At 39.4% G+C, this 22484-nt stretch overlaps 2 protein-coding genes across 4 annotated transcripts in view; one reads left to right on the top strand and one right to left on the bottom strand.

Annotated features, from left to right (window-relative positions):
* Positions 1–1738: 1738 nt before the first annotated feature.
* The window catches only part of LOC124163467 (lymphokine-activated killer T-cell-originated protein kinase), a 53520-nt gene continuing 32774 nt past the window's right edge, over positions 1739–22484 (bottom strand). For both annotated transcript variants that reach the window (XM_046540402.1, XM_046540393.1), the window contains one exon: positions 1739–2158. The gene's annotated coding sequence lies outside the window, so the exon portion shown is untranslated. The remainder of the gene's footprint in view (positions 2159–22484) is intronic.
* LOC124163501 (syntaxin-like) lies at positions 2133–17071 on the top strand. Of its 2 annotated transcripts, none has more exons than XM_046540465.1 (9): positions 2133–2221; positions 3995–4141; positions 5857–5956; positions 7166–7240; positions 7324–7542; positions 10819–10892; positions 13607–13744; positions 14553–14663; positions 16670–17071. In XM_046540465.1, exons 1-9 carry the CDS (start codon positions 2192–2194, stop codon positions 16769–16771), a joined length of 996 nt encoding a protein of 331 aa, XP_046396421.1. In that variant the 5' UTR covers positions 2133–2191; the 3' UTR covers positions 16772–17071. The 2 variants fall into 2 exon arrangements, with proteins under 2 accessions (XP_046396421.1, XP_046396413.1); XM_046540457.1 differs by having other exon boundaries at positions 2134–2221; positions 3983–4141.

Genomic DNA, 22484 nt, shown 5'->3' with positions numbered 1-22484 from the left:
ACATTGGGATGTTCAATCTATGATAAAAACGATTGTTTCCGTAAGGGAAAAGAAGAACATACTTTGTGCGCCAGTTGTGAAAATGAGAACTACATTTGTGACTTTTTCAAGAGACTTTTATTTATTGAAAATTGCTATTTTTAAACCTATCAGTTGATTTTTCAATGAATAATAAGTAGATGATCGTGTGAAAAAAATCGTTCCCATGTGCACTGGGATAAGAGGGGTACTAGTTACGAACTCGCTGAACAATCTGGTCTTTCTTCGAGTTCACTGCATTAAATTTAAGTTCAAGATTAGCAAATGAGACGAATCGCGGCGAGATTCGTCTCCTATTTGCTGACTCCTGATCAAAATGCGACACTTGTTGCTGCTTGCCACGACTTGAGTTTTTGGTAAAAAATTGTATGACACTGCTTTCTCACCCATCGTACTCACTAGATCCCGCACCTTGTGATTTCGTTTTGTTCCTGCGGATGAAAATGGTGATGAAAGGGAAATGTTTTCATCACATTACTGAGGTGAAAATGGAATCGAAGGCGGTCCTGCAAAAGGCATCGGAAACAACGAGTAACAAAGGTGTATAGCGCAGCTGAAAAAACGTTTTAACCAATGTATCAGTTTAAATTGAGAGTACTTCGATGATGACTAGCGTTTGTAACACAAAACATTAAATTTTTAATAAAAAAAAAGGGGCCAAGTTCTTTTATGTGTTCCCCCTCATTTATTCCTAATTAATTCAATAAGACTACTTTATATGAGTGGGTTGGAAGCCCAAGGCTATAAGTGATTCATCTTTCATATACAGAGTTAGGTGTAGAAAACGAACGAGATCAATTAGATATTTAGCTGTGCATTTGAGTTTCCATTCGATGTCGGCACAGAACAGAGACTCAGTTACTCCTAAATACGCGAGTGACTCTACATTCAATAATTTTGGTTGAATAATTGAATACGCTTCGTTGGGAAAGCCTTTCTTTCTCAAAAACTCGCTACTACATATTTATTTAGATTTAACTCTTATTGCCAAGTACCACACCAATCGTTTGAAGAATTGACATATCTCTTGAGCGCAATTCTGTTCCACTAATTTATATCCATGTACAGAACTGCAATGTCCGCGACAAGTCGAATTTTACTAGATACAACGGTAATGATATCATTATTATTATACGAAAGGAATCCTTATAGAATAATAGAAATCCTTAATTCAACAAATTACATCGAAATACTTTCCATACGCTTCTAGCTCAGCGAATGATTTCGCAAGCGTAACTTTATCGATAGCTTTTTTGAAATAAAACTATATCGCGTCTCTCCAGATGAAGCAATGTAGAGGAAGTAGAAAGAGGGCTAGTCGAGTCTCGCGCGACTTCCCTTTTCGGAATCAATGCTGATTTTGAGTTAACAAATTTTCGCTGTCGAAATACCTCATCACGGAACTGACATCTGTGTGTTCTAGTATTTTGCATGAGATAGACATGAAGGAGAAAGGTCTAGAGTTACTAGGATCTTCTTTACTCCCAATCTCAAATATAAGAGTAACGTTCGCTATTTTCCGATCTCGGAGGTACACGATATTCCGCGGAGAATTTTCTTATATAAATTTCAGAAACGGTGCTATTTCAGTTTCCAGCTCTTTATAAACTCTGGCGGGTATTGGATAGGTATGATTAGCTATGGAAAAAGAAGATACATCCGTCGCCAACAAACGATAGATTTTAGAATGAAAAATAGATTTTCTCTAAATAATTATTTATTGATCCCAATAGTGCATGACAAACATATACAATATATACTGATAATCAAATAAAATATCAGGTTCTAGAAAGAATATGGGGAAGAATAAAGGTTTAAAAAATTAAGAAAGTTATTACATTAGGTTACACACGAATGATAAGAATATTTGAACAACTGCTCCACCTAATAGAACTTATCAAAAAAAGGAGGATACAAAGATCAAGATTAATAAAAGGAGTTATCAGCGCACTAAAACAAATATAACAGCAGGTAGATGATAAAATATCTCCTCAGTTTGCAGCAGGTGGTCACCATACGGAGGAATATCGGCGTCAGTCCCCGCAGTCTGAAGGAGTCATGTACTAGATGCCACGGCATGCCATCGAGAAACACATCCTACTGGAGCGACCTGCTAAGCCTGAAAAGAATACAGAAGTTGGCCTTGTGAACTATGCGAGACAGATTGACAGAGTTAAAAGAGGTAAGTGCAAAGAAGATTTGCTGATCCTTTTGTAGGAAAAAACCAACATCGTGAAAAAATAAAATACTTTAGAACCAGCCGAAAAATGAACCATATACCGAACAGCCGAAGATTTAGAAAAATTTGGGGGCGGGCGGGAGAGAGGGAGGAAGTTCACTGATGTATTACGTTATAAAGGCCGTTTTACACGGGACACGTAATTTCTCAGGTTAGAATTGCATTTCTATTCAATATGGCGAGGAATTGCGCGAATGCACGAAAGAAATCAGAACAGGGGCTATTTGCCGTCTCACGTCCATACATTCTCGCATGCATTCTAGTAATTCACCACTTTCCACGACGCAATTTTAACTGCGCCTTCGTATATTCGTCAGATTATGCAAGTACTTGCCCAGTATTAAACGGACTTTAAAGTCTAAAATCGCCAAGGGAAAAATTAGTATTTTTTTTATAATTTAATAAGCATTAATTCGGTAACTGAAGGCTTCCACCTGTGAATTAATGAAAACAGTTTCAAAAATTTAAATCATTGGCCTCAATAAAAATGTTTTTCACTTGAACGATGGGAGGGAGAATCATCTTCTCCCACTGCGAACAGATCTAAGATAGAGAGCACTATCCTTAAAGATACGATTCTCGTTTTCATACAGATTTTCATAGGCTTACGCCATTTCTTAATCATAAACAATCATTTTTCCGAGGGAAATCACACGTCCCTACTCTTTATCAACTCTCACGCCGATAACTCGAGGTATGTTCGATAAAAATCGCGTTCCGATACGGGTTAAAGTAATCTTGGTGCGAAATTGTTTATTTTTCATTAAAAGCAGGGTAAAAAATTGTTAGAACTTAAAATTATATTTTATATTTTTATGGTATTCGATTACTGTAGATATAAATAAATATTGCACACAACTTTGACCCATTGCCTTAATGATTTATTTATTGAGGTAAAACATGTCCGACTATGCTAAAATGCGATTTGCTATATAATACCACTACCGTATTTTATAGGAAACTTAAAAGCAATGCATTACCCAAAAAAACCGTTAAAGAGAACACAAGTAAACTAACTTTAACCCATAAATTTCCAATTATTACGCGGGTATGTATTTCTCTTCAAAACTGAGTTCAATTACCACTTTGTCAGTAACATGGAACCTCCTTGTATAAACTAATTAGATAAAATAAAGACGTAGACTAACATATTATTCAAAATGGATATTGCATTCTTATAATACGGTAAAAATGTATGCATTCAGCATAAAAAAGGAGTTATTTCGTGCTATATCAATCTTCTCTCCTTGAAAGTTTGGATTTAATTTAACATCAATAGAGAGAATAACAGATTATGTTACTACAATTTTAATTTGAATCTCTCAAAAAGCTGTCATAGTCAATCCAAATGCTAATTTTTGTCATTAATATGAGTGGTTACATCAGCTTGTCCGACGCAACATGCGGTTCTATTTTTCTTCCTAATGTTTGTAGGAATAAATTTTAAACGGGTTTAAACAAATAAAAATAATAAAAAAAACGTTTTTTTCATTCAGTCTAATGATTCAAATATAATATGCTCCACATTTTAAAAACCACTGCATTGCACCAAATTTATAAGGAATTCCTCTTTCCTACCCCTCAAAGTAATAACGATTCCGAAATGCACAGTCACAAATGTAAAGCTCATCCTCCTCATAGCTAAGCATTTAAATTTAAATAGTTGAACTTCATTACAAACACTGAAAATTAAATGAACTCCAGCATCTCTTACAGAAGTCAGCCGCCAACCAAAGCAACGAAGAACAAGATGTCACCGAAGATGACATTTCACCCAGACGGGGTAGTATTGTGGTTTACATGGACAGAAGGAATACTCTCACGGCGCTCGAAGACAGCTTCATGCACGACTTCCATAACGAGGTAAAAATCTGAAATCTGAGTAAAACCTAGTGGTAGTATTAGTTAAGGCAGATGTACATCGAGAATTTAACAAACTATTCCGACATTTCTCCTTCCCATTCACCTGAGTACCGCATCACAGTAAGTCCTCCACTTACGAACATTCAGAGATACGAACATTCGAAAATTTCAAGCGTGCCCGAAATTTCAACTTTAGCGCCTTTGGAGTAGCCCAATGCGACGCGGTGGGGGGAGAGGAACTCGCACTTTGGGCACAGTCTGAACAAAGTATTAATTAATTTGTTCTGAAGTCAGGAATTATTCAGCGTTTCGCCCGTTTTTCCTGCCCGCGGACAGTGAAATTTCTTCGACTCCAGCCGCATCGCACGCGCAGCTATATAAGGTCGTCAACATCGTGAGTTAACGCAAAATTGCAACGCAGTGTAGCATTCTGCAGGATAACCACATCTTTCGATGTCTTGCATTGGTTTTTCAATTTACGAACACGGTCTCGGAACGCATCTTGTTCTTGTATGGAGGACTTACTGTGGTTCTACAATTCCACATTTTATCCATAACCTCTATCTTCTTCCTTATTCCCAGGTCACCCAACACTTTCCCTTACTTATTTCCATCATACTCCACTCTCCGCTGAAGGAGAGCAACAAACGAAGTGAACGTCATTTTGATGAAAAGGTCAAAATATAATATTCCTAGTTCCCTTCATCGCTAATGGCCACACAAATTCTCCATCCATGCCATAATTTCTGGATATGGCATTTTCAAATACGTATTTTTAACAAGCCCTAAAGGCTTGGTTACGCGGAACATTAACACGTACGATTTGCTGAATGAATGCACGAACGCGAAAATGCTCGTGTAGCCACCTAGATAGTACAAAAGCATGAACTGAATATAATCTAATTTGGTTCATGAGTTCGTGCATGTTCCGTTCCACCGAAATCGATCATATATTCACGCAAAATACGAATGTGTTAATTGTGTAACTAGGCCATTATGGCAGAAGTAGTCGAATCACAAGAAAAATGGTGATTCTTTAACGTATGCGTCATTTAGAAAAAAATGATGTTCGTAATACCACAAGTATCATGATAAAAATAAAGTTTGGTACGCCAACGCACTAATTTATTGGTCGTTAGCAAAATAAATTCTGCAATTAAATTCCAATAATGTTAGTTAAGTGATAATAACACAACAGTCGGCTAGAATAGTTGGAAAAAATATCGAATTACATAAGAATTGAATTAACCACATTCTGTGCAAAAAAATCATCGTTTTTTAAGGTGATGTGTAAATGAATCATCCCACCACGAATTAAATATCCTTCACATGAAAGATTCTATTTTTAGTGGAATCATAAACGTATGATTTATCTGAAAAAAGATTCATTTTTCCATTCATTTGGTGAGACAATACAATTTGAGATACATATATTGTTTTCCAATCCATAATCCTTAGTAATTAACTCAATTCTATACTAATATCATTACCACGCAAACACTGTACTAATTTGCCATGCTCGAAGAATTGTGCAATATTGGGAGATATATTTATCACACTATTTTGTGGCAAATGATTTTTCTTTAGTCTATATTGTTTGAAGCCAAAAATATGATATCTCGTTCACAAGTAAATAAAGAGAAACGAAAAACAGACCTACAAAATACCGGAAACCTACCCTTTTTAACGATAGACCATTTAATTTTCTCTTTAAGGTGGAGGACGTTCAGGAGAAAATCAACTCCATTGAAAAACACAACGACGAAATCCGAAAGCTACACAGAAAAATGTTTTCCATGCCTCGGACAGACTCAAGTGAGTGCGGAGATAACAGTTGGCCCGCCACCATTCACTTATAATACTGATTTCGTTATGATATCTGGGTTATTCACGAAAAACGGGTAGGTACGACAGCTTCGACCAGTATAGCTAACGACTCGCAAAAAAGCCACTCGTAGGGTATCCCGAGATAATTAGCTAATCACGAATGAATTTATTTATCGACCGTGCTTGGAGGGGGACTATTTAAACAAGTGATCACACAAGCTGAAAAGACAATATTAGAAACAAGGGCGAAAGCATTAAATAACTGTAAGCTCATTTATTATTTTTACCTATGATTAAATATTCCGAAAGGATAAAATCAATAGATTAAAGTTTTAGTTTTACCAGCAGTAGTCAAATTATGTGATTGATGACTACCATAAACTAAAGTAAATTATTCAGCTACGTCGAATTTGTCATACTCTTCCTCTAAAATATCTGGAATACCCTACGCGTTTTCAAGCTAAAAAATTCATGTCTCCTTAATCCACTTTCCCAGACTTCTACGATCCAAAACCTTATCCTAGCCCAATCCACGTTTTCCCTCCCGAACATGCCTTTACCAAAAACGTAGACAAAAATAATTTCTCAAAACAAAAGCGGACGATTAACATCTCTAATCTTGCAAGGAATCACCAGGTACAGAGATGATGTTTGTATTCCGTAGCCGCCGACATACAAACTACAAACGAAATAGAAGTCGCTCTCCGGGGGTGGCACACGTAACTATTACAAACAAAAAATAGCTGTCAGTTACTTTTCATTTTTAATACAACAAAGATTTAATATTCAAGATGGAAAATCTTAATCTTATTTCGCTTAAATTTGGAACGTAATTTACTTAAAAAAAATATACACCTTAAAAGAACACATATTTTTGCCACTGCCAAAAATGACAATTCGAAACTGGTGACACAGTTCATGATCAAAGCTTTGCAGCCTCAAAAATCAGCCACCCCCATGAATTACTTTTCCATGCCACTTTTTAACTATTCACAACTCAATACACACATCATCAAGTGGCTATTCACAATTCCAGATACTTCGGCTGTCAACATTGTAGTTGATCACAATAGGTAACAACTAATGAGTAATCTGCGGGTAAGGAAAAATTCAATGCTCTCTCCCGTTTAATACCATTCTAGTACGAAAGCAAGCAAAATTCAAAATAATGAAATGGCCTTTTTTTCAAATCCACAGCCATACAAGTGGAGCTGGATGACAGAATGGCATCAGTCAAATCCTTATCGAAGGAAATACGGAGTTTCCTTCTGAGTACGTAGCAATTGCATTATTTTAATTTATCGTTTATAGTTTAAAAAACCTGTAATTAAAACTATTTCACCAACATATTTTAGAATCTAACAGAACTATTGAGGAGCAGGAGGTTACACAGAGATATGGAACGAAGACTTCCAATACGTCAGACATGTGGACGGATGCAGAGTTCAGAATACGAAGGACACAGCAAGCAATGCTCTCCAGGCAATTCTCGGAAGCTCTGCATGACTTCGCTAACATCAGGGTGGAGATCAGAGAGAAGCACAAGCAGTGGTTGAGGACACAGATGAAAATCGGTAAGTGCCGTTCGATTCCGGACTCCATGGAATACTCGATGCTAGCCACCGCACTTTTTTACGCCTTAGCAATATCTGGCCTTTCCCTTGGGCTACAACCTTGCCGCGGTTGAAAGGCTTACGCGTTCCTTTCACCGATAGAGCTGCAATGGCTAGATTAACTCTCAATTACTCACGGTTGGGCCACCAATGGCAGATAGGTCGAAGGGTAGGAGCCTGGCATAAGATAGACATCATGCTGGTACCACGTGAAATACACTGAATGGAAGTGGGAAACCCTACCAACTATCCCTTCCCTGAGGACATTGAGTACAAACAAATAGGCCTCGGAAACTCATCGAACGGGACTCATCTGCAAAGGGTGGATGTCGTTCACGGCAGCAAGGTCCTCGGGGTCATCAAGATGCGAAATCCTTGCAGAGACATATCATCATCAGCAGCAATGAAGAAAGAAGAAATTATGACCAAGAAAATGGAGACGAAGAAGGTAGCAATAAAAGTGGATAGTTGGAGTGTGACGACAATGGCAAGGGCGGGGAAAATAGAAAATATTAAAAGGGAAATGGAGGAAGGGATGATATATATATATTAGGATAAAGCGAAGTAAGTTGGAAGGATGCTGGGGACAACTGGGATGATGTGTATATTGTTACATATAGATGTGGGGACGAGGGTTTGCTTCGGTTTTAAACGGGAAGATGGGTCACAGAGTCGTAGGTAAAGATAAGGTATGCGATAGGATTCTGGTGGTAGATATTGAAGCGCGGCCCACCAACCTTGTGGAGGTTCAAGTTTACATGTCCACAAGCAATCATAAGGAGGATTACGTAGATGGGGCGTATGAACAGCTCGAGGAAATAATTAGAGAACCCACAGTTAAGAAAAATCTAGTAGTCATGAGGGACTGGAACGCCTTAATTAGGGCAGAGATGGATGCAAACGAAATGGGAGAAGTTGGATTGGGAATGAGGAACGGCAGGGGAGAGAAATCAGAAGAATATTGCAAGAGAAACACGTTATTCATCACAAACACATGTGTAATCATCACAAAGGTCAGAGGTACACATGGGAGAGTCCAGAGGTACACATAGGAGAGTCCAGAGTATATGGGGAGATATCAGATAGCTACATAATGGTAAGACAGAGGTATAGGAATAGTTGGAAAAGCTCTAGCAGATTCCCTGCTGCAGATGCGAATTTAGACCACAACCTATTGCTTATGACATGCAAATTATGATTCATAAGACTGAGAAAAATAAGAACGCCGAATAAATGGAACGCAGAAGCTTTAAGAAGACTATATGGAGAGAATACCAGGAACAAGTGAAGGATAGTGCTTGGGAGATTGGGGATAAAAAGACTACCTGGAAGGGTGGGATAATATTAAAAGTGGAATAGTCAAAACGGTCGAGAAGTCACTCGCCTACGTTTACAGTACAAGGATAAAGAAATCGTGGATATTAGAGGAAATGATAAAAGAATTGAGGAGAGAAGGAAGCGGAAGTACGTGGACAGGGAAAAAGAGATGAATAGGGAAATAAAGAATCGAATACCAAAAATAAGGCCTAAAACTAAAAGGGCGATGCCGGCTTTGAGGAAAACGCAGTGTGAGGAAATGGAAAACTTCCAGAGGGAAGGAGAGGTAGGCTCGCTGTACGCCAAGGTGAAGTCGATATTTGACGGCATGAAAGGTCAAGCCATGCCAAAAATTAAGGCTAAAGATAGAAGGATGCAAACTGAGCAAGACCTGATTTTCAGGGGACATGGAAAGAGTGGGTGGAGGATCTGCATAACAGAAGGAAAAGCAAAACAAATACAGCAATGAGGCCATGAGGAAAATAATTGCAAAAGAGGCGTTCACGAACGGGAAGGAGCTCATGAGAGGATCGCCATGTAAGAGTTTACAGAAAAGGTTAGTGAAGAGTTTGATCTTTAGTACAGCACTTAGTGGTACGGAAACATGGACAATAAAGAAGGAAGGCGGGAGATTATTGGAGGCATTTGAGAAGTGGGTATAGCGAAGAATGAATAAGGTAAAGTGGACGGAGGGGAGGAGGAATGAAGAAGTGCTGGACATGGCGGGTGAGGAGAGGCAGCTTCTGGATGAGATACGGAAGAGGCAAAAGGTTGTCATGGAGCGAGGGCTAAGGGGATGATGAAAACAATTTTAAGTGAAAATGAAAGGGAGTAGACCTCAGTGTGAATTGACGGGGGACATCGATGAAGGGAAGGGACACCGACAAATTACTTCGCAAATACCCCAAACAAACCTACCTTAATCGGAAGAATGCTTCTTAAAAAATCTCTAGAAAGGCGCAAGTGTTCACCGCAAATACTATGCTCCTCCAACAAATTTTTTATTCCTTTTGCCCATAAGATCATCATTATTACAAATATATGTTTTAATATAGAGAACATGAATACTTCCTTTTTTTAAGTTTCAAAAATCACATTTCTCCAGAGTATCTCATTTCATATATGAAAACATTGCCATCGTGTTAATTCAGACATGAGGAGGGTAATGAAGAGATATTACGAAAAAAATTAAAAGCACGTTGTTGAAGACATACTATAATTAAATAAATCAATTATTTGAAGATAGATCCTGACATCAAATGCGCATTAGAATATGAAATTGTGAATTATGTTGGTATATTGGGTTCGTGAATTATAAATTATGTAAATCATGTTTTATGCAGTATGGTATTCTTTTCTATATTTTTTGTTACGAGGCACCTATTCATGGGTAGCTAAAAGCTACTAACTCTGTTATAGTAATGCACTAATTAATCTTATACCAAATAGCAATAAACAGGAGAACCGTTCAATGGGACCACCGTTTTGACGACGCCATTTTGAAGACTATTACTTTTTTCTCAAAAACAACCATACGCGGTATGCCTTTTACGCCGAGTGCACTGATTTTTAATGTTCGAAGGAAATCTTAAATACGTTAAAAAGACAACATAGGTAATTAAAAACTAATTTTATACTGAATGGTTGAGGCCTTTACAAAGCGGATTTCATTTTAAGGAAAGATAAAAACTCTGCTTACTATAAAATAACTTTTATCATCAACTAGTTTTGATTGTATTATACACTGTTTTATAATCAAGACTAACCGCTAGTCAAAAGAAAAGAAGAACTCATAGAAGTTAATTTGTAAGAAGCAAAGTTTTTATTTTTCTTCCTTTTAAATTTCACGTGCATAGCAGGTTGGTTGTACCACAACCTTAACAGCAATTTGTTGACACGGTGTGAAACTTTACTTTCCAGTAAGCCAGGATCCAACTGACGAGGAGCTAGAGGATATAATTGATAGCGGAAAGACGAGTGTATTTACAGGAAATGTAAGTAAAAGACATCACTAATTCACTGACCTCAGTGGAAAAAATGTGTAATCTTATTGCATTTTTGCAATGATATCAATGCATAAACAACACTGGCAGTAAGAATTAAAATCTACTACATTACCGAACTTCACAAGATATCGTGAGTATTTGAACAGAAGGGCGTTCTTAAATGGAAAGCAGAGGTCTGAAAGGGATTATATTCCATCCTTGAGGTCATCATACTAACTAAACTCCAGTCATCATAAGAGTTTCTACGCGTCACTGACTGACCGTCACACCCAGTTTTTGTTCATATATTTCCCCTTTGACACGAAATCATGACTTTGCTAAAGCAATGGTTTCCTCTCTTTGGTCATAAAAAATGGACTTCACCGACTGACGGGAATTGCCACTGACTGACACATGTGATCTGATGCTTGTAAACTTTTATTTTCCATGGAATGAGCATTGCAAAATATATATATATTTATACATATATAAAAGAAACATCTGTGATATAGCCAGGGGGTATGTCCGGGGGGTCCGGACCCCCCCCCCCCGAAATATAAAAACACAATTATTTTCTTTCAGAAAAAAACCAAAATATTGAAAATCATGAATTTACAAAAGATTCCTTCGACAAATTTACGTTTACCTCCATGACCTTTGACCTCCGTATTCACCTTGGAGGTCAATTAGTGGATAATACGGGTATTAGGACAATACTTTTGACTTGGGCACCCTTTAAAACCCATGGATCGACACCTTAGTTGGAATGCCATTCTTTTTTTCTTTTTGCCACCCTTATGACCAGTGACCTCACGGGGTCAATGGTTGAATTTTCGTAAATAAAAGTGCTATTTTCGGTTTTCTCGTGTCCGAAAACCTAAGAATTGGTCATTGAAATTTAGACTTTGTTCTATCTCGGTTTTTTTAACATTGAAACCCCATAAGGAAAATTCAAATTTTTGGTTTGGACCCACATTGTGACGTCAAAGGGTCAAGATTGTAAAATTTTGCTTGCACTCCACAAAACATAGGACCTTTCCCCATTAGTATGCTAATTTTCATTAATATATCTCGATGCGAAGTTACTAAAATTACAGGTTAAAAATGACCGACGACTTGTGGGACAGTCTGTATATAAGTGCCCCATGCGTTTAATGGCGGTAGGCCGAACCTCTTCTTCATTCAACCATACTCCGTACTCGGTGCGCGGGTCGAAACAAAAACCGTTCGAAGGTGAAGAACGTGGTCCCTCCGGTGCGAAACATTATCTGCGTTTCGTTTCGTCCCAGAGTTTTAGTTAACTTTCGACCCGAAGTAGTTTAGACTCCGATTTCGTTTCGAACCTAAGTTTAGCTCCCCGCGTTTAAATCCATTTCGTTTCGTTTCTACATTTCGCTGCTGGGAACGAAACTATTGAAATTTTACTGGTTTTGACTTTCGTTTAGTTTCTGTTGCCATCTCTGCATAATTGTTTGCGGCCCCCAGTCGCCAAGTCACGGCATCTTCAAGAGTTTCGGTATCAATTTAAATGGTCTACCAGGACAGACCAATAACCCCTCAGAACACCGTCGCTTTTTGTCCACGACGGCTTGTTCGACGAAATAACCCGCTTATCTCGCAGCTTACCTCTACATCTAGAGCTCGATCCTCCAGCCGCAACAAGGTGGACGCAAAAGGTGGCTTTAAGCTCAGCCGCGAGACAGTCCTAACATGGCTAAAGTAAGGACAACTACGTCGAGTAAATCGATGAAGAGCTTCCAGTGACCATTAGTTGCATAGTTTTATTCATCGTCATAATTAAAATATAGAGTTTCTGAATATGTACATGATTAACGCAACAGCTGAATGAAGGGAAGATTTTATGAAATAATAATAATAATAATCTTTCTTTGCCCTCTTGGGAACGTGGAAATTAAAAATGGAACACATTATTCAAGATTACAATGAGGAGGACCGAGAAAAACATGGAGAGGTAACAGAAGAGAGGAACTTTTATTCTTACCAGAACGTGATTTAGTCATGGATTCAATAGATACGAGGAATTATTATTTTAAGAGAAGCAAATTCACATAAATTTTGCCGCACTTGCATAATAATTGCGAAACGCAATTGGGCTTGCGTTCGCTCTATAGTTCGTGACATTTAGTTTCGAAGCTTCTTTTCAAGAGAGGTAATAGAAACTTCGATAATTTCACATATGTAAGGCCGATTACAAGAAGGATACGATACATATCTAAAATATTTTTATACGCTATGTAAATCGTTGAATCATTTTACAAAATATACGAGTAAAAATACAAAATTAAGAACAGAATTCCTGACATGGTTTTAAAAGGAGGCCACCGACAACTAAGGTAATTTGTGCCACGGGAGCATGAAGGGTGGAGAGATACCCGGCTCCAGCATTAGCCTGAAATTAAATAAAGGCGCCAAAGGCTTAGCGTCTCATCCGAAGGACGGAGTGCTGCACCTGAAGCGCCCTCCCAACATCACTGCAGCATGGATCCGGAAGCATAAGATAAATCTCTACCAACATCGTGGTTTGAACCAGGGCCCGCGGGGTGAGGCCAGCACACTAGCCCTCGTACCAACCCGCTCCTTTTGAACAAAAGATTCCTTTGAGAAAAGGAATCTTGCATAAAGAATTCATACAAAGTACGTCATTACATAAGAGTTCGAGGGTACCAAATATTTCATTGAATATACTTCTCTTTCCGTTTCAGGTGCTAATGGAGACGATGGAAGCGAGGAGGGTCCTCGACGAAGTCAAAGCCAGACATGAAGAAATAATAAAAATAGAGCAATCCATAAGGGAACTGAGAGACTTATTTGTGGATATGGCTATTCTAGTGGAAGCACAGGTGTGTTGAAAACCAGGAATGACAATGCCGTGAATTAAGTTCTATTCATGAATTTAGTAATTAAGAAAAGGACAGATTTTTGGGAACAGAACGATGCACGCACATAGACAGAGGGGGTTCATTGGGGGCTTCAGATCCCCCGAAATTTTTCCCCAGTGACGACCATCCACGGATACATCTGCTGAGGAGACCACTAGCCCTGGGTTATCTCAGCTCTCACATTCGATTTCACTTTTAAAATTAATTTTCACCCTGTTCGACGACAGCAATGATAAATTTAACTTTCAGATCAATTCTAAAGAAATATACAGATGACTTAATGAAATATATGGCCGCTGACGCGTAAAAATTGACAACAAAATATCATGACAGGCAGCCCGCGTAACTCTAAAAAAAAACCCACGAATTAGGTTCTGGCTACGTGCCTGGAACGATGAAATAAATGACGCCACGTGCCGAAGTGAATTTTTTTGACAAGTAAGAGAATTTCTATTCTCTAACTTGAAATTATGAATTTAATTCGCTATACTACAGCAAATTAAATTCGTAATTTCAATACAACATACCTATTTCCTACAAGAACGGAATGAAATTGGGTAATTTATTGCTGGATGAAAAGAGTTGGATGAAGGGAATCTTTTGCTTATTATCCGCGATTATGAAAACAAAAGCTCTCAGTAAGGATACCAGCATTTATTCTTGATAACTAGCACGGCAGCTCCAGGGAACAAATTGCACGAGTTGCCCCATTAACCATGAACTCTCTTCTCTTTTCACGCTACGTCGTCACCAACGGTACCGAATTAAGGGAGGTACTATTGACGTCATTCTCTACCATGTGGGGAAAACTGCTGAACATGCCGAAAAAGCTAAACGGAAGATACACCAGGCGAAGGAACTGAAAACCAGCGTACGAAAGGTAGAGAAAATAACTTCCCAATACTTCCAAACAACGCAGTAAATGGATATCAGGAAAGAATAAAGCCTAACTAGTTCCAAAAAAATTTAATCACACGCGACCGGTTCCACTGCACTGTATCATCTTCGAAATTTGATTTTGGCAACGTCGAAATTTAACAAACTCATTCCAAAAGATAAGATAAAAGTATCATTCTAGAGCAGAGTAGTTTTCGGCAAGGTGCTATGCAACACCAAAGACAAAATAAGTGACAAGGAGCATAGCGGCCACTGGAGACTGGAGTGTAGTAAATGCAGTTCCTGTTATATCGTTAAAACAGGGAGGAATTTTCGTATTCGAGCGAAGGAGCACCGCTCATGTTACCAAAACGCCAATCACATCACCTTACTTTCATACACATCTCCTTGAGTTCGATCATTCAAGTAAAAAACAGCAAATTCTGAACAGAGAGTGAGAGAGAATTGGACCCAAATTGTATGTATGCCTTAGAACAACTTGAAATTATTCAAATTCAACCCCGACATTGACCATAGACTTCTCAACCTTGTTTTCCCCTCCTAACCATCACCTTACTGATTAGCTCTACACCCATTTACCGCCTGCCGCGGCACGGAGAGACTGATGCACCGACACACACGCCTTCCTCACTCCCCCTATGATTCACGCACCAGCAACCAAACAATCCGCCATCCCCACCTCCCACCCCCCTCACCTCTTCGCCCTTTCTTCCTTGCCCATACCCCTACATGTGGAGGTCAGAAATTCACCGATACGCTTCCATAGACATGATAGAGTAAGTTATTCTCAACAAAAAATTACCTACCGAATTACGAACAGAAAAAGGTTTCGAAGCACCAGCCAGTCGAAGCGGAAAGATTGAATTTTACTCTCGAGCCAATTCGAACATCGAGCGCCATTCGAACCAAAAATCTTCGGACTGGAAGTCTCGCTTCTTGCCGCTTGCGCTACTGGTACACCGATGTTCGAAATGCTTTGGGAATAAAATCAATCTTTTCGCTTTGTCTGGCTGGCGCTTCGTTACCACTTTCGGTTCGACAACACCGCCTTAGGACACTCGAATTCGACCGCGATGCGCTCTGATTGGCTAAGGAATAGCTCGGAAATGCTGCAACTTAGAAAAAAATATGAAGTAATTTGTTGTTAAGAATAACTTACTATAAAGGGCAAAGGGCTAAGGGAGACCCCACCCCCTTGGGAATCCAATTTACACAAGATAGAATGGTAATTTTGCTCGGACCCCCACTACTTTTGGGAGATTACCCCCACATAGCCCCCCCTTGCTCCTATCCCAAATCCGCCACTACCTTCACTTACACTGGAAAGGTTAGACTGGTCCCTTTACACTTGTTATGCCATTTGCCACATAAGTGCTTTTAAGCACACAATCAATCACGCCGAAGAGGTGGTCTCTCTATAAACTCAGCCTCAGCAAGACCTTTATCGGATTATTTACTCCGGGACAAAATTGAGGATCGTCGCCGTCGTCAAAGTGTGCCAGAAGATGATTAAGTGTATCGAAACCGGTCACGAGTGAATAAAATACAGTGGAAATAGCGAAATTTTATTCTTTACGGATAGTCATGACAGATTTCCATCAAGTGACGCTAAAAACCATTGAACTCTCATTGTAAATGTCAGAAACGGCAATTATATGATTGAACATTTGAAAAAAAGAACCATACCCAAAGGATTTAGAATTTCAAGTTTAACAAAAGTAAAAAATGTACAACTAAATTAACGAAACCAATTTTAGCTAAAGGAAAAAGAATTGTCACCTAATTAAGAGCAAATTTTGATTAAATATACTAAAAATAGCACAAATCTTTAAGCATGCAATAACACACACTGCAGAGTGGGTTGGTATACCCATTATCCACCATAATATTTGGACTTGACACTGATTAGAAAGCGGGTTCTTGAGTACCGTTCCGGCGTTATATGTATAATGGCATTTTACAAATATAATACTATTTTTTTCTTTGCAGAAAAAAATAATCATCGCCATTTTGTTAATCATCGTGGTCATCATCGTTGGATTAATTATATATTTTACGGTCGCTCCAGTAAAAGCGGCGAAATCATTTTGAATGTAAATGGAAATATATTTTAACATATTTTCGACTAATTGTACATAGGTATGATGAATAATACGTAAATAAGTTTTTATACATAATATAATAAATTACCATACTTTCCTCACGCAATGAAGAAGCATTGCATAACTGTCGTCCGATGGGAAACCCCATTTTGCGCAGCGAATTCTCGACTAACAACATAAGGCAACGGTACGTGGACGACGAGGAAGAAGATGCACAACGAGAATGTCCATTCCAGTATTACACATTCGCAAGACCGCCTTGGTACACGTTTTGCTTAACCTGTAACTACCCTCTCACTGTAAAACACCACTAGATTTCTAGTGCGTGCTCGTTCACTTAAGTATTGTATAGATCAAAATTATTCCGCTTTTTCTCATTTTCCTAAAATGTTGTTTTTTTTTTTAATTTCAATCCGAATGCGGAAATGTAAAGGTAAACATTTCACCCAATATTTATAAACATATTTTTGACTAATTGTACATAACTATGAAGTATAATATGTAAATAAATTTTTATACACCAAAAGCGTGTTCACATAAAATTACTTGACGGTCATTGAAGTATATTTGTTTCCTTTAAATGCGTACTCACTTCTCAGTACATCTTCACACCCAAGAACGCAAATTTAGCCTCAAATAAGCTACATTGTAAATTAACTCTACGGGTGGGGCCATTAATACTCTAGGACTTGATGATCAAGCAGATTACGTGACACGTTCGCTAAATTGACGTAATTTAGTTTCAATGTTTTTTTTTAAGTGAATAGGTTTAACAACCAAATTAAATTCAGAAAATTCCACGAAATAAGTTGAAATACATGAAAACATAATTAACCGAGATAACTCTCCGAGTAACTTTAATGCGAATGTTCCACAACAACTCACGACCATCGAATGGTATCGCTGATAAGTCGTATCTTTACATGTTTATCTTAAAATTATGTTAGTGACAAGGGAAGTCTCTCAAGTTTCACCACCACATCTCGTTCAAATTTTGCTAGTTGATAGAAAAAGGATCCCCATGAGGTGTAGTTTTCGTTTCACCTACCAGCGCTCAATACTTTTCGAGATATTAGCAACGGAAAACATGGGCGTACCCAGCAGGGGACAGGGGGGGCAACTGCCCCTCCCCCCCAGAAGAGAAAATACATTTACTTCAAAGCAAAATTTATGAATAAATTTTTTTTTAAGAAAAAAAAAAATGATTTAAGTATTAGACATAGAACTAAAATAAAAATATTTTTTTCAAGCAAATAATTATAAAAACAAATAAATTATTGTCATAATTTCCTTAAAATTTTGATTTCATTAACCTTTTCTGCGCAAAAAAGTTACAACTTGAACGACCACAGCTTGTCCCCCCCCCACCCCCCCCGCCAGTTTTGATTCTGGGTACGTCCATGACGGAAAATTAAGGAAAACACCTATATGTATGCAACCAGCGGCGCAACAATAGTCCATTGTACTCCGTTGCTAGGATGAAGAGCACTGACGGTGCATTGGAGTTATGTGTGTTGCAAACATTTAAGCACACAAACCGATTTTAGACGCCCGGTAAAATACAGGCCGATATTTTACCGGAGAAGCGGCTCCTTGCACACACGCCCGATTTTTACCGGTGAAACTATCACTTGCTTGGTTGTTGTGCCGACGCCGCGCCGGTGATCCACGCTGGCAATGGTTGGCTGCTAACCGGCATTTGGGGCCAGTGCGTGGTCGGCTAGTGTGCAAGCCCTCACGCCCCCCCATAGTTCACTATTGGAATGTGGACGGCCGATATTTTACCGGCCATCAAAAATCGGCGTGTGTGCAAGGGGGTTTAGGTGTTTTCCTTATAATTTCCGTCGCTACTATCACGAACTAAGGTAATGCGGTTTTGTAAAGTATCGCGAGCGAGGAATGTGAGACTCAAGATAAAAGTAGGTGGGGAAAAACTTGAACAGGTAGAGCAGTTTAACTATTTGGGCAGCACATTAGAGGAAGACGGACACAGTAGCAAAGACATCAGGAAGCGAATTGCACTAGCAAAGGAGGTGTTCATGATATGGAAGGAGCTTCTGAGAGGATCGTTATGTAAGAGTTTAAAGAAAAGGTTAGTGAAGAGTTTGATTTGGAGTGTAGCTCTCTACGGTGCGGAAACGTGGACACTGAGGAAAGAACACGAGAGAAGATAGGAGGCATTCCAGACGTGGATATGGAGAAGAATGGAGAGGGTGAGATGGACGGAGAGGAAAAGGAACGACGAAGTGTTGGGCATGGTGGGTGAGGTGAGGCAGCTTTTAGATGAGATACGGAGGAGACAGAAGGTATGGATGGAGGGAGTGCTTAGCGGGGAGGGGATGTTGAAAATGGTGTTAGAGGGTAGAATGTCAGGGAAACGAGGGAGGGGAAGGAAAAGAATAGGATTTTTAGATAGATTGAAAGGGAGTAGGCCTTACAGTGAATTGAAGAAGGCAGTGATGGAAGGAAAGGGAGGCTTCCAGATCACTTCTTTATTACTCCATGGAAACCTACCTTAATCGGTAGAATACTATAATAATAATAATATCTAGAAAAGTATTGAGTGTTGACAGCTGCAAAAACAATACACCTCATGAGGGTCCATTTCCTACCACCAAGCAAAATTTGAAAGATATACACGAACGAACACTTTTTGAGCCACGACATTCAGCCCTGATGATGGAGTACGACTCGTACCCCGAAACGTCGGCAGCCATGGAGGAGACTACCCGGTGGAGCACCCGAGCAGCCTTCACTACCAGCATACGCTGGGAAAGCATCAGATCTTACTTCCTTTGTACACAACCTTTTTTAGCATACCCTTGCGCTCGATCCATCTCTCTCCAAATCTACTCGGAAGTCTCCTCACCCTCCATACCTAGCACTTCTTCGTTCTTTTTTCTCTCTACCTTACCCTCTTCACTCTCCTTCATTCCTATAAACACATATCAAATCATGCGCATTCTATTGCCGACCAGACGAATCGATTCGTACCGAAAAAGTACATCATTGCACATTTTTTTACTTTTCGGCCGACATAAGACACTGCTTTGGGTATTGAGTGTGACACACTGGGAAAAGAGAGAGACAGAGGAAGATGAATATGCAGGAGATGGGAAGGCGTGTGCTGTGGTTTACGAAAGAGGCCTCGAAGCGGAAAATAGCGTTTCGTTACTAGAACAACGTGGGAGTTCTCATCACTTAGGAGGTAACGTTAACGTGATCAATCGCATTCCTAATCATGGTTGCGACATGATTCCCAAATTCAAATTCTATAAGATTGCTACAACTAACACCTACATATTCCCTGATTTTTTCACTCTCTATTAGATTACGACGACTTTATGCTTATTGAAGAGAGAGCCAATAAAATACAAAATATTTCAAAATATTTTTCCCTAAAATTCTCTTCAAAATGCATTTATTTAGAATGAAAATATACAAAAAGGCAACTATTGCGTAGCTCGCATTTCGATCAAATTTTTTACGAGAGAAATGACTATGCTGAGTTTGGAGCAGAAGAAATTGCCTCCGGAATATGGTGTTAAGTAAAACAATTAATGCCATACAAAGCGATGTAATTGGAACCTTAATTTTCCTAAAATAACGAGTAAAATGATTCCGTATCAAACCAGTGTATTTCGCAAACCAAATTCACCACTCAAAATTTCCGAGTCAAAATTGCCATCAGCCAGCCGACAGCGCGGCAGTTCTTTAAATTCGCGCGTCAGGACATAGACTTTACCTTGCGCCATGGAGAGGTCCCCTGACTTTTCCCTGAACTGGGCCAACCCAGTTAGTGAAAGTCAAAGGGACTCCATAGAGTAGGCCCTATTCAATCCAATAGAAGGCTGATTTCTGTAGCCATTTCGGTCGCATTTTAATCTGTTTTCAAAAATGTCCGCGTCGCGATGATGAGGGCAATGCGATCCACTTTTTTTTCAATATTTTGCAGTAAAATGTTCGCTATTGCGAGGAATAGCAAGGGAAAGTTATGAATTTGATAGATCACATCATCATGTACATAAATTTCGGTTTACACCCCTAATTACACCTTATTTCCTCGTGAAACTCGGATTAGTTTGTCCGTCAGCGACGCAGGTGTAAGCCCACTTAAAAGCACAGAGGGTGACAACACATTTAGAGGCCCCCTCGAGGAACATCTTTTGTAATATTCGAGGAGTAAGCAGTGGATACTAATGGAACCTAAATATTAAAATTTACCTTGCTCCATAGACGAGTTTCCCTGACTTTTCCCTGAGCTGTGACAACCCAGTTAGCCTAAATAGTGGTCCTTAATGGGACCTGGGTCTATTTAAGACCCATCGCCGATCTCTTTTCCCTTATCACCCTTCTCCCAACAAGATCTCCGCGGTTATTTTTCGTAAATGAATTTCCGAGCGCGAAATTCCGATGCGTAGGCTATTCGTTCGTTTTTCCGTTACTTGAGATAATGCTAAAATAAAAGCATACAATAAAATAACTCAAGAGTTCTCTTACTGAGAGTCAACGAACCTGAGAAGCCTCGGTTTCCACAGCCACAGAAAGAGAAAAAGGTGGGCGGAGGTGCATTGAGAAGACGATGAAAACATGTGCGAGGCGATGGCGAAAGAAACAAATCTGAAACCTATTCTCACAAAAAATTAGGGCTTAGATTCATGGTAAAGGAGTGAGAGAAGGCAAGGCTAAAGCAAGATAACTATTTCGGGTGCTGGTAGAGATAATTTCTACACATATTAAGTTTGAAGTGTTTCAGTCTGTCTGCGTCGAACGTGAACTTCGTGTCCTCTTGCCTCGCACTTGCAATGGCGAGTGTCGAGAGCGGCAGGAAGTGAATTCGTGGATTGGATCGAAGTGGTCCGCTCGCATTGAATGCGAAAATAAAATGCAATCCGCAGACGGATGATAGAGCTTAAGTTTTTCCTGGACATACACAATTACTTATACAGCTTTTTATAGAAGAGCGCGACCCGGGTTTCAATGAATACAAACTTATTATATCCAGGAAAAACTTATAATGGAATACCACATGGTTAACCAAGAGTTAGTGAATTTTGGATGATAGAGCGACGTTTGGGCGACGGACGTCCCCACATCACAGCGGCAGGACGATTTTTCGTGGCTGGAGTAAAAGTAGTCCGGTGGATTTGAATATAGAAAAAAATTCTCGTCCGTGGGTGCACGTCGTGAGACGAGTGAATTTGTGCTCGCATGAGACGATGCAAGCTTACGAAAATACAACGCATAGTTAGCGTTCGATGCAGAATCTCTGCCCGCACATTTTAGTCTTGGTCCCTGCGCTATCACTCGACATTACGTAAAGTTTCGGGCAAAAAAAACTTGCAAAAACGGACCAAAAGCTTGCCCACAGAACGGTAGACAAGAAGTGGCAAGCCACAATTAATTCCTGTCTCCCCACTGCAGTGATTCTCCTTTTCAAAATTCAAGCAACCAGCTACAGGTCAACACTATGACCAGCAACAGCGCCACAGCGATAGGCGACAAGGCAACCACCTGCAGCGCAGCAGAGTCAACCTGGCTGTGGAACAAGCAGGTTGGCACTGTCAGTCGGAGGGATTTATTTCGAGTAGGATCACTTACAGACCCGATTTCTCCAGTATTTTGGGGGTGGCTTTAATCACCAGACCATCGTCCCTCGCTACGGCCTAAGGAGCAGGGATCGGTTGCAAGGAACAGGTGGA

Source organism: Ischnura elegans, chromosome 1, assembly GCF_921293095.1.
Source record: "Ischnura elegans chromosome 1, ioIscEleg1.1, whole genome shotgun sequence".
Lineage (NCBI taxonomy): Eukaryota > Metazoa > Arthropoda > Insecta > Odonata > Coenagrionidae > Ischnura > Ischnura elegans.
The sequence above is the reverse complement of the archived record's forward strand: the minus strand, read 5'-3'. Positions and strand labels throughout refer to the sequence as shown.

Coding starts and splice junctions, on each gene's coding strand:
- LOC124163501 (XM_046540457.1), top strand. CDS start 2,192: ATGCGAGACAGATTGACAGAGTTAAAAGAG. Junction 2,222..3,982: donor GATTGACAGAGTTAAAAGAG/GTAAGTGCAAAG, acceptor AATGAACTCCAG/CATCTCTTACAGAAGTCAGC. Junction 13,745..14,552: donor CTATTCTAGTGGAAGCACAG/GTGTGTTGAAAA, acceptor TACCGAATTAAG/GGAGGTACTATTGACGTCAT.